The sequence below is a fragment of the Chinchilla lanigera genome, unplaced genomic scaffold, assembly GCF_000276665.1.
Source record: "Chinchilla lanigera isolate Chin_1 unplaced genomic scaffold, ChiLan1.0 scaffold00105, whole genome shotgun sequence".
Classification (NCBI taxonomy): Eukaryota; Metazoa; Chordata; class Mammalia; order Rodentia; family Chinchillidae; genus Chinchilla; species Chinchilla lanigera.
This window is the reverse complement of record NW_004955506.1, coordinates 1,828,326-1,841,279: the sequence shown is the minus strand read 5'-3', so window position 1 is coordinate 1,841,279 and position 12,954 is coordinate 1,828,326. Positions and strand designations below refer to the sequence as shown.

General features: G+C 56.3%; 1 protein-coding gene across 5 annotated transcripts in view; it reads right to left on the bottom strand.

Moving 5' to 3' along the window:
* Window positions 1–12,954, bottom strand: part of Aatk (apoptosis-associated tyrosine kinase) — a 39,977-nt gene extending 27,023 nt beyond the window's left edge. Inside the window, exon 1 of one of the 5 annotated variants that reach the window (XM_005407305.2) lies at window positions 12,860–12,954. In XM_005407305.2, coding sequence (XP_005407362.2) covers window positions 12,860–12,941 — 82 coding nt within the window. In that variant the 5' untranslated portion in view covers window positions 12,942–12,954. Of the gene's footprint in view, window positions 1–5,967; window positions 5,985–6,475; window positions 6,579–12,661; window positions 12,680–12,859 lie in introns of those variants that run through there. The other 4 variants (XM_013506069.1, XM_005407307.2, XM_013506071.1 and 1 more) reach the window with 4 other exon arrangements.

The following is a 12,954-nucleotide window of genomic DNA, read 5'->3' as shown; positions in this document are numbered from 1 at the left end:
GTAGCCCTCTACCATGTGCCACTCTGCCTTGTAACCTGTCAAGTATGGACTGAAACCTCCACAAACTGTAAGCAAAATAAACCTTTCCTTCCTTAATTTTGGGCATCAAGTATTTTGTCCCAGCAATGAGAGAAAAGTAACCAAGACAGCCAGGATAATTGTACTATTAATTTCTATTGCTTTCTTGAAAGGAACAGTTGATATTTGTCTGATCATTTTTGCATGTCTGTATTTATCTGAGTAGCCAATATGAACATAACAGTATGTAATACAACAACCACTGTTAATTTCTTTTCACTTTGTCTGAAATTCTGTATTGTTTTTATGTTGTTTTGTTTATGTCTGTGTGTTTGTTAATATGCTTTGGTTCTTTTATCTCTAAAAATAAAATTTAAAAAAAACAGTGACATGGTCAGATGTGGTGGTGCACACATGTAATCCCAGCACTTGGGAGACTGAGGCAGGAGGATTTCCACAAGTTCGAAGCCAGCTGGGCTATATAGTTAGTTCAAGGGCAGCCTGAACTATACATCAAGACCTTGTCTCAAAAACACAACAAAAAAGTGGCATATTTGTAAAAGAAGACATAACAAGTGAATTTAAAAAGATGTTTTAAATAGAGAGAGGGCAATACCGTGAGGTCACGTGGATTAAGAGATGGAGGGTACTCATGAGGTATCTGGCATGAGGGGGCACCTGTGACGGTGGCGGACGGTCAGGGCTCACAGGTGTGAACAGAAACATTTTCGCAGTAGGAACAGCTTTGAAATATGTCAAAACTCATGAAGTACAGAGGCGTACTTTTAGTCTACACTGATTTACCTCAGTAAAGCTAAAGCCAAGGGCAGAATGCAGACTGCAAATACCAACCACAACTATGCCAAAAAAGGTAAAGCTGGAAGAAAATACCCCAAAATGTGAACAGTGACTTTCTTGGCTGGGTGGTTTCATTTTGCATGTTTTCTACAATAAGTACCCACTGTGTTGAAAATGAGAGGAAGTATAATTTTATTTCATTACCAACAGATCTAATGCAGTCATTTCTTTCTTTAAAGAACCTCAAGGCCAGATCCCACCCTGGGGTCACAGATCCTGGCCCTGTCTGCCTGGGCTGATCGCCTTCTGCTGGAACACAAGTTCCACTGGCCAAGGTCTCTTGGCTTATGAGGTCCTAGACATCCTCGCCCTGTCCACAGGGTGCCCTGCTCGTGAACCCCGCCCAGTCCTGGCCCAAAGCCTCAAGGGAGGCCTGGCTCCCAGCCCATGAAGTCCCACAAGGAAAGGGATGGTTGGGGACACTGGAGGCCATGCAGTCTGGCCCCAGAGGGTACCCTGAACAACAGGCAGAGGATGCAGCAAGGGAGGAAGCACCAGCATCTGAAGAGCCTCAGGAGGCTGAAGCAGGAGGATTTCAAGCTCCAGTCCAACCTGGCAAACTTAGCAAGACCTGTCTCAAAATCAAAAGTAAAAAGTAAAGAGGATGCTGGGGATGTGGCTTAGTGTGAAAGCCCTGGGATCAACCCCTACTAACACAAAAAAGTAAAGAAGGGAAAAGAAAAGAAAGAAAAAAAAGAAAAGAAAAGAGGAAGAACAAGAGAAAGAGAAAGGCCCTTCCCCCAGGAGCCTCCTGGCAGCTGTCTCAGTCTCCCCGAGGTTCTGGAGAGGTGATATGCTGCATGGAGGACCCTCAAGGACTGGCAAAAAAGTAATGAGTACTGGTGAGGAAGTGGTGAGCTGACACGCCTCAGGGCAGTGGGAACGTTGGGGGCAACAGCTCTGTGCTTCCTCTATGGGCACCGTGCAAGTCCAGGGACATGACGTGTCCTGACAGGCAACTCTAGCGGCAACAAGGGGTCCATAGTCATGGGTTCCTAGAAGATGGGGACCATGGGGACATAAGAATGTTCTGGAAGCAGAGGAGATGGTCACACACCACTGTCACTTCACAAAGCCACCCAAAACCCCTGGAATGAGAGCCATGTCCACAGCAGATGACTGTCCTGGGGACCCCTTCCTGGGACCCCTTCCTGGGACCCCATCCAGTTTCTGAGCCCAAGGGCCATCCTGCAGCCCTTGGGAAGGTGAGGCATGGGTAGGCCAGAACTCTGAGGATCTCCTGGCACCAGCCCCACCTCTGCCACCCATCCACCTGGTGATGCAAATGGGACCTGGGCAGGAAGGAACTCATGCAATCCAGGCGGGGCCACTGCTGCTGGGAAGCCAAACCAGCCAGCCCCACGAGGGTGCTAGGCCAGGGGCACCCTTCCCAAGCATCTGTCACACATGCCCGCTCTAGCTCCTGGTTGGAGCATGCAGCAGGGCCCTGGGGTTCCCGGGGCAGGGGAGGAGAAGCAGGAGGAGGAGAGATGCCCTGTCCCCCACAAGGCACCCAAGGACAGCAGAGCTATGGGACTGAGATCAGTGCTTCCTGGCAAAAGTTTGCCCAAGCCCAAACAGGAGCGGAGACACAAGCACTTTGTCCAGGTGGAGAACAGAAGCCAGGTCTGGTGCCAGCTGTCCTCCTGAAGAGCCCAGCTTCCCCAGCCAGCTATCACCTGAACCTGACTCTCTATAGTCTCACGGGACAGAGGCCATGATCAGAAGTGCCTCACCCTCATGAGCTGGGTACTTCCAGATATCCCCCAGCCCCACAGGCAGGACACTGAGGCCCACCCTGCTCACCTCCAAACTGAGCTCCAGGAAGAGGTCAGCCAGATCCCACTGACTCCCAAGCTGGAGGAGGAGACTATGACCCCCAGAAGCACAGGCATAGCACTTCCCACCCCAGTTCCCTCCAGCCTCCTCAGAACCAAAGGCCCTAACAGGCTCCCTCAGGAGAGCTGAACATGGGTGTCCAGTGGCTGAGAAGTGGCTGCCTTCTTTCTGCTACGTGAAGTGCAATCTATAGGACCAAAGCCAGCCCACCGCTCACAGTCACCAGGCCTTGGACAGACTGGCCAGTTCGGGTCCAGTCCCCCCTTCCAATAACCTCAATCATGCTGACCATCACCAAGGTGGCCAGGGTGGGCCTTCAGGCACAGGATCATCCCCTCTGCAGGTGGACCACAGGACAGGAGGCCTCATGGTTGCCACGGTATTCCCAGACCCTGGACCCAGCTCCGGAGCAGTGGGTGGTGGGTAAGAATGATGTTGGTCTCCTTTCTCCCATCCAAGTGCTAACCAGGCCCAACCTTGCTTAGCTTCCAAGATCAGACGAGATCGGGGGCGTTCAGGGTGGTATGGCAGTAGACTGGTCTCCTTTCTGTCCTCAGTGTGGACTGGGAAATAAAAGGTAACCAGTACCCAGAAGCCTAAGAGAAGAGACTGGAGCTGGGGAGCTGGGAGGATCCCAGGGAAGACACACACATTCCCACTGCTCACATTGGTGTCTTACACACACAGGCTCCTACATGGTTACATATGTTCATGACCAACAGCCATGCATGCAACTATGTCTTCATACATTTGTGCTCAAACACATGCAACCATGTCTACCCTCCCACCCATTTACATGCTTACATAGAAATTAGGTACATACATGTTCACACGTGCACACACAAGTGCATACACATCCTCCTGTGTGTACACCTCTTACAAGGAAATCTGTACATTCACACTTGCATATCTTCCTCACACTGACCCCACACCCACCACCCTGAAGCACACACAGGCTCTTAGGGGGAGCACCAGCCCTGGATGCTCTGTATCTACTCCCTATGCAGGGACCCCCAAGAGCTCCCCAGAACTCTCTTAAGACCCCAAAACCTACCTGGACTGCCCCTCAATAGGCTATACTAAAATCAATACCCACACACCAGGGAGGCCCAGGGAGGAAAGTAAGTCCTGCCAGCATGACACTTGTTGGTCACAACCCTGTTCTAACACACAAACCTTTGGCAACACCCTGCTCTCCCTGGCAACCTAGGGCCCTCCCCAAGGCTGGCCTTCAAAAGGCGTGGGTGCCCAGGATGACCTCCAGCCTCAGGCACCCGGTGCCCACGGTAGAAAGCCCCCAGCTGACACTGGCTGAGGTAGTGAGGTCGAGGCCCCATAGGGTCCTCACTGCTCTGCCCCTAGAGCTGGTCCCCGCCCTATACACTCTCCTCTCTGCACAGACATCAGCCCACCTGGCTCCAGCCTCAGCCCCCTGACATGCTTCCCTTGACTCCTAATCACCTTAGGACTCAGCCCTGACACCACCAAATGCTGGCAGAGGTGAAGAGACCATGAGGCTTAACCCTGCCACTCAGGAAACCCACAGGTCCCCAGGCAGACCAGAATGCATGGTGACTGGAATTATTTTTATTCAGGACTTCTCTGCCTGTTGTGGGAGAAAAGCGACTCATCAGTTTTGGCTCCTGAGCAGCAAAACCTGGTGCCAATGCCCACCAAGAGGCCCATGAACAGAGAGTGGGGTGGACAAGGCCTCAGAAACCCTGTAGCCAGGTGTAGCTGCACCTGTGGGCAGCTCTGTGCCTATGGCCTGGCAGGGGCAGGTCAAATAGGACTAGCACAGGCTGAGCTGGCACAGGATTATCCACCCAGGAGCCAGAACTGGCCTCTTAGGAATGGCTCCTTGGCTCTGACTGGGTAACTTCCTGGGTGATCGAGACACCCGCACCCAGTGGTGTGCCTGCTGCTGCTTAGCACCCTGGGCTCTGGAGGAGAGACGGGGGGATGCACCTCTGCATGTGTAAATACTCCTACCATCACAGTTCAGGCTGTGCACAGTCGACTCAGCACTCCCTGCCGTACCCATCACCAGGTGGGACAAGGCCTCTGGGAAGCTGACAAGTGACGAGGCTGTGAGACTTGAGTATTTGACAAGACCCATCTGGAGTATATCAGGGTTGTGGAGAGGGCAACAAGAAGGCTCAGGCAGCACTCACAAAAGGGGACTCTACAAGGCCACTAGGCACCTGGAAAGGTGCTCTGGCCATCAGGAAGCTAGGGTCCTCACCTGGTGTTCCCGGAAAGGGCAGGCACAGAAAAGGTCTCCCACGGGGAGGACATGGGGTGCAGGCCTCTGGGAAGACCCTCTGCAGGGCTCAAGAATGTGAGACCACATCCCAAGGCCTCGGCCCACCAGTGCACACACATCAAATGGTACAGGGCAGTGTGACAAGAGGCCATGTGACCTTCTGGAGGGAGAGCACCCAGAAGGGCTGACTTCAGACAGGGCGCAGATCTGAGGGCACCAGGACAGGCTCAACCAGGAACGTTAGTGATGGCTAACAGGTGTGGGGCTTTTATGAAAAGGACAAAAATGCCCCAAAACTGACAGGGGTCATGGCCGTACAACTCTATGAATCTGCTAAAAGCATGGCCTCTACACTAACTGGATGAACTACAGCGTATGCAAATTAAAACTCAGCGCGGGTAATGGAGCAGGGAGGGAAGCCTCACTTCAGTGCTCCCAGTAACACCGCTTGGAACAGCCCAACTCCAGACAGAACTGAATGCTCACCTGCCAAGGAGCAGATGTGTCATCGCCAGGACTGGCAGTGCGGTGGCCCAGGAGCTATGACAGGGTTGGGGCTAAGAGGGCTGCCAGGACTGGGAGCACTGTCACGGGGGTGCATTCAGCTGAGGGAAATGCACTAAGACACCAGCACCTTTGCCAGGGGCCGTGTTTGGCGGAAAGCTGGGAGCTCAAGGAAAGGCTGCTCGGGCCAGGACCATGGACCAGTGATGGCTCCAGGCACCAAGCAGAAAGAAAACCCAATGGGACAGGAGCCCCAAAGCCACCACGTGCCTCTACCAGGTGACGGCCTACCAAGATGCATCCTGGCCTGGCCATGGGCTGATAGGTCACCCCGAACAGGAGCAACCAGGTGCGGGAACTGCAGGACCCGTGCTAAGGGAAACCCTAGGCCCCTGTTCAGAATGTGAAGAATGTCAAGCCAGCAGGGTAGAGGGTGAAGCCTGAGGGGTCCAACTGTGTGCAGGTCTCCACAGGGGACTCACCCTCCCCACTGTCCTGCTGGTCTCCAAGGGTGGCCTCAGGGCACAGCTGTAAAACCAGACACCTCATCCCTGGGCTGACAGGCAGGTCCTCTCCACCTTGAGCTCAAGGCCAGCTGCCCAGGGCTGCCTGATACCAGGTGCTCAAGCAAGAGACCAAGAGGGCTCCCTGGCAACCTGGGCCAGTGGGTGGAGCTGAGCTCCACTCCCTGAGCAGGGAGAAGGCAGAGTCACCCCCACATCTTCAGGAAGCGGGGCCAGAACAGGTATGGCACCCCCCAGAGGCAACCTTGGGACTGACTGGGTGAGCCAGCCACAACCTAACCTCAGCCACCTGTGACAGGTGACCCCTGATGTCCAGAATTGCCCCCTGCAGAAGCCTGGCACACTCTGGTATGGCCACGTCCATGTCCTCTAGCAGTGTCCTTGCTGGAGCAGAGGCCTACAGCCAATGTTTCCACCCCCACCCTGGGGTGGCCTGAATCTTCCCCAAAAGCCCCATGCACCCTACCAGCTCTGGTGGCTGCTCCCACGTGGCTCCAGCCGCAGCTCTGCCCCAGGTAACCCCCACCCACCCGTGGGCCTGGCAGAGAAAGGCAAGGGACGCCGTGTGACACTGCCTATGGTGACATTCTCAGGCAACCGTCTGCCCAAACAGGCGGCCTGGGAACTGGCTGCGGCCCCGCGTCCGCTGCCCTCATTTCCTCTGTCAGCTTCCTCTGTGGGGGGTGGGGAGGTTGTGGCCGCTCTCCTGTGGCCACCAGCTCCTCTGTGACAGCCAGGCGGGGCCAGCCAAGGGGCCCAGAAGCCAGTGGCCCACAGGGGGCAGCATAGGGGTCTCCCCACCCCAGACATGGCCCCTGAGCCCATCTGTCCTGGCTAGCTGGAGAGAAGACAGCAGGGCCCAGTGGCCCTGGACAGCAGGCCAAGGTCCCCTGGCAGTGGTCTACATCAGACTCCACCCAGGGTGAGGCCAAATTGGCTTCCTCAGGCCCAGCTTTAGCCTCAAGAAGCCCAAGACAACAGCAGAGGGGCAGCAGGAGGGCTGGTGGGGACACGTGACCAGGGACAGCAAGGGCATCTTTCCAGGTTTGCCCAACACCTGCCTTGTCCCTCTAGCCCACCTCGCCTCGGGACTACATCATTAACCACTGCTGTGCACAGCCCCACACAGTGTGGGTCTGGGGACTGCCACCAGCCCACACCCCTTCATGGTACAGTTAAGTGAGCTGTTGGGCTCCAAGGCCAAAACATACGTGTCCCCTCACCTTACTCCAGGATATCCCACCCAGGGGTCCTGCCACCTGCCCACAGTACCTAAAGTGGGAGAAGCCACCACCTCTGGCCCCATGAGCTGTGTTCTGGAGGCCAGAAGGCTGAGATCGAGGCACAGGCAGGCCTGTGCTCACCCTGGTGCTCTAGGGGAGGGTCCTTCCTGCCTCTTCCAGCTCCCGGGCTCTAGGTGTCCCTTGGCTTGGCGGTACATCATTCCTGTCTCTGCCTCCCTCTTCACACAGCCATTGTCTTAGTTACTTTTGTCATTGCTGGGACAAAATATCTGACACCCAAAGTTGAAGTGGGAAAGGTTTATTTAGCTCACAGTTTGTAGAGGTTTCAGTCCATAATCAGCTGGTTCCAAGACAGGGTGACCTGGCAAGCAGGCATCACAGAGGAGAAGTAGTTCGTGGTGGGTGGAAGGTAGCAAAGTAATAAGGGACAAGAAAAGCCTCTTTTTGCCCCTCTGTTGTATCCAGGCTGCCAGAACTCGGACAGTGCCAAGCCAATCAGTGGACTGATTTAGTAAGCACTTACCTTTAATCCTAGTACCCTTGATGTTAGCATTGCACCCAATCACACACTCTAGATCCAGCTATCTCTGTAAAACCCCACCTATGACTGCATAAGGCTTTGGAGGACATCTGAACACAAGTCATAATAGTCATCTTCCTATGTGTTTCTGTGTCCCCCTTACACAGACACCAGCCACTGGATTTAGGGTCTCCCCTTTCTCAGGATGACCTCATCTTAACTAATTGTATCTTCGAAGGCCCTGTTTCGGCTGGACACAGAAGTACGAACCTGTAATCCAGCACTCTGGGAAGCTGAGACAGGAAGATTTTGAGTTTGAGACAACCTAGTGATGCAGTGTCCCTAAATAAACAATGAAAAGTGCTGGAGATGAGTGCAAAGGCCCTGTGCTCAATCTCCACTACCACAAAATAAAAAGATGCTGATTCCAAATAAGGGCCCACAGTGAAGCTCTGGGTAGGCATGAACCTGGGTGACACCACTCAAACCAGCACAAACCTCAAGAAGAATCCCTTAGGTGAGACATGGGGCACAGTGCCCTCACATCCAGGGCAGCAGGCTTCCCTGGCCACAGGTGAGAGGCAAGGATGCAGCGTGGCCTTGCCACGGTAAGGCCTTGCCTCCTCAGGGACAGTGCTGTGAGCCAAAGCTGCTGAGCCTACTGGGTAGAGAGATGCCAAAAAGTCAAGACAGTTGTCCATGGTCACATAGCAGGGCCAGGGCCAGGCTGTCCTCTTTTGTGGAAAATATCAAAGGCTAAGGACAGGGCAGGTATGAAGGAGACTCTGTGCACCCCGAAATGCAAGGTGGCACTCGGGGGACCAACATGTTCCAAAAGACACAACAAAGACAGGGCCACCCTGCCCAGCTCCAGGGACTCAGGCCCATGCAAAAGCTGGGTGACCAGTTCAAGGTCACCCAGGCCAGGCAGAAGATCCGCCCCTGGGAAGAACTGGGTCCCAAAGCAGCCCCAAGTGTGGGCTCTGATTAACCAAAGTCACTGTGGGCACAGCAAGCAGATGGCAGCAGCCCAGGAAGGGAGAGAGTGGCACCAAGAGGGACCCTACTGGGGCGACTGCACACTTGGGAGAGCAGGCTCTGCCCACGTCACACAAGGTGGATGTGTGTGGGAACGTGTGCACAGAAGCATGTGAGTGTGTCATGTTGATATATGTGTGAGCTGCAAGTGCGGCAGGTGCATGCCTGCATGCGTGTGTGTGTGCGTGCACGCGCACAGCCGTGGAGGTCTGGGGAAGGCATGGGAAGGCAGGGCCCCCAGGCAGTGGAGGAGAAACAGCCCTGTTGAGAGAAGGGCACAGCCTGGCTTCCTACAGAATGTTAGGAGACTGCGACCTTACACTCAAGTCATCCCTGCTGTCATAAGCTGGCCAGGAGGGGCCACCTGCTCTGAGACCAGGCTTCAGCAAGGACTTCTCCAAGGAGCCCCTCAGCCTGCTCTGTGTCCTCAGGCCCCACAGGAGGGGCTGATTGTCAGAAAGCAGGGCCTGGACAGCCTGGGCTTTAGCCAGGCTGTGTGAGTCGGTTGGCCAGAAACCCAGTTTTCATAGGGTGAGGGGCCGCATCCATAAGCCAGGAAGCAAGACTCCTGGGGAACACCCTGGCCACGAGCCCCCTGAGTACACGTGTCCTCCTCCCTGTAGGACCAGACCTGGCCAGGAGTGCATGGCCTCCTCTGCCACCTGGTCACTATGGGCCCCAGGTGTGCCCAGCCTACACGCAAAGGTGGGAGCCATCATCCTGGGAGTCATGAAGTGCTCACCTATAATCCCTACGTGAGGTAAAGACTTGGGCAGGGGACAGGACATGACGCAGAGGTTGGACCCGTACAGGAGCAGCTGTGTGCTTGTGCGCTGCCACCAACTCCGAGTACCACTGCCTGTCCAGGTGACACCTACCCCAGGAGCAAGGGAGAACTGGTGCTCCCTCCACCAACCCCTCTGGCATGGGCTCCACTGCAATTTCCACCTCACAGATAAGGACACAGAAGCACAAGAGGAGCCAGTCAGGAGGGCCCTAGGGAGCAGGGGCGGGGCAGGGAGCCAGCAGGCAAACCCAGCCCCTCAACACGCAGGGCAGCCTGGGCCCCCACATCCCCACTGTGCCCAGGACAGCTCCAAACCCAAGACCTGCCACCATGGAGGGAGGGTCACATCAGTCCCACTGCGGCTGGGAGGAAGGAGGCCAGCCCTGCTCAGAGCACTCAGAAGAGGTAACCCCCACTCCCTCCCACCCTCCCAGCCCAGCACCTGGTGCCCTAGGAGGCCACTCATCACCCTGCCTTTCTCAACTTCGACGCTCCCTGCCCACTTGGTCTCCCCAGGTGAAGTTTCAATGGTGCAGAGCTGAGCTCAGAGAAGTTGGGTAACTGACCCACTGCAAAGAGGCCACTGGGTCACAACTGCCAAGAAATTCACCCCTGTCCTATGTGCCAGGGGACCAGCGGCAGAGCCAGGCCTCAGAGGAGGCAGTACTCCTGGGGCTCACTGGAGTGGTCTGCACGGCCCAGGAGTAGATGTCCAGGCCTGGCTCCTAATACCCCATTCTGCCCAGCATGGCTGCTGGTGATAGTGGGCAGCCCCATCCCTTGGACCTATCTTCCACCCATGTAATCACAACAGCCCTACTCTCTGGGAGGTCATCAAGTCCTGTAACAGAAGAACACTGTGCATGGGTACAACGCACGGCCTTGCGGGGTGTCCGGACCCTGTGCCTACATCAGGGCCTGCTGAGCAATCCCATAAACAAATCACCACCACCGCAGACGGAGTGCCTCCCTCTGGGGGTCAGAAGCCCCAGTAGGACCCTCACAGGTGCAAGAGACCCAGAAGCCATCTCTCTCCATTTGGGATGGAAAGGCCAGCAGGACACCATGTGCAGGGGAGCCGCCATACCCAGGCTGTGCCCCAAGAAGGTCTTGAACCTCCACGCCCTTCCACTTCCACACCCCTCCTGTCACCATAGTGCCACACCACTGCTCCTCTGCCTAACTCTGCACACCTCCACCTCATGACTTCCCACCTCCACCAACCCCCACACCTCTCACCTCACACCTCCACTCACCCCACACTGCCACACACCTCTGTACCTCCAAACACTGGTCCTGGCATGCAGCAGGTACTCACCAACATCGCACCCCCACCCGGGCCTCGCTGCAGCCATCATTATCCCATCTTACAGATGGGAAAACGGAGGCCTAGAGAGGCAAAGATGGATAGAGGGACTTCATGGGGTCAGCGGGCTCTGAATATTGGGTTAAGTTAGTGGGGGAAGGGAGGGAACCTCAACTCTCCTTCTCCCTAATGTACATAGGACTGATGAGGCCCCAGCTTGTGACCCCAAGCAGACCCCTCCCCCTACCATCAGCACCTTCCTGGTTGAGGGACACAGCACCCATCTGAGCACACAGCTCTGGCCTAAGGCCTCCCCATGCCTCCACACAACTCTTTTCTCTCCTAGGTCATTAGCCAGACACATTGTAATTACACTGATCACAGCTGTCTGCACACATGTGCAAGAGCAGCAAAGAGCTGCTGCTCCTTATGGTGGGGGAAGGGCTTCTCCTGCCCTGGACAGCCCTATCCAGAGGGCCCAGAAGATCCAGAGTAAGTCCAGGCCCAGCAGAGACCAGAGGCCAGGGCTGGGTGGAAGTATCCTCCCTCCTGGGTCAGTCTTGCTGGCACCCACCTCTCACCCCACCAACAGTTCCAAGGCCATCCATCCTGAGTCTGGACTTGCCTCCCAGCAGGAAGGACCAAGCACATTGGTCAGTGTCTACCAGGGGCACTTCCAGGGGCCCAGGCCAGTTCTCCTGCTATGGGAATGCCTGGTCCTAATGGCGGACCAGGCCTAGTACAGCTCAGCATGGGCCCCTCCATCCCTACTTTGGGCCTGGCCAGCTACTGCCACTGCCACGGGGTCCTTGGCCTTCCACTGATGGTGGCACTGTTATCCCTGAGACCCTTAAATTACCCCAGGAAGTAATTTTCTCAGCAAGTGACACCCATAGCTGCAGGCCAAGCAGACAGAACTCCTGTCAGCTGCCCTCCCCCAGGAACAAATGCCTTTAGACCTGGCTCTGCTCAGAGGGCCCTGAGCATCACCATGCATGCTGGCCCACTCCAGGGAGGGAGACCCAGGAGAGCTGTCACATGTGCGCCAGGCTTTGTTTAGGCTGCACCGGCCCTGTGCCAGAGCCCCGGGGACATGTGGGTGGGATGCTGGGCTCCTAGGTAGAGGTTTAATCCCCCACTCAGGCCAAGCAGGCAAGCACTGGAGAAGGCAGAGGGAAGAAAGCCCACCCCTCCAGCAACACCTAGGGCCTCTAGCTGACCCAGGCCCTCTGCCCTCCCAAGCTGCCCACCATGGCCATGAAGCCATGGGTAAACATGCCACCACCAGGCCCACTGCTGGGCTGGGTAAGTGGCCTGGCCTGGGTCCTGTGCAGCTGGCTTAACAATGCCCCTTCAGCCTTACCTGCCAGCACCTGAAGCCCATCCCCAGACCCCTACCATGAGGGCTCTGTCCTGGAGACCAGCCCTGGCTCCCACTTCCCCCTACATACTGCTGGGGGGCTGGGCAGGGATCCCTGGAAATAGCTCCAGGCCTGGAAAGGAGCCTCCCACACAAGGCCATGGACAGGCAAGAGGCCCCAGAAGGCCTGGGCCCCAGCCTGCGCATATCCCTACCCCTCCCCAAGGGCTAGAGTCCTGGCAACCTCCTCTGCTGCGCACCTGGGACCAACATAGGCCCTCAGAGCCCCTGGTACCTGTGCCAGGAAACATCCCAGAGACCCTGGAGCCGAGGGCTGCTGTCTGTAGTCAGCTGGAGGCCCCAGATATACCTGGTCAGGGCCCCAACGTCTGCCCACCTCTGAAGACCTTAGGGGGTCCTGCCATGCTGTCTTCCTCTGCACCGGCTTGGGGTGGAGGAAGGGTTAATTTCCATGCAAAATGGGAACCCGCGCTGGGCGGCAGCAGCGCTGGGCGGCAGCAGCTTGTCCGCAGTGGGGGGGACGGGGTGGGGGTCAGTTGTAGGGGGGAGCTGGCCAGGGGTCCTGCGGACTCACCAGGGTCGAAGTGCGAGCTGAAGGCGAAGCTTGGGTTGAAGAAGGAGGACGACATGACCAGGGCCAGCAGCACGGCGGGCATCCCGGGCAAGCGC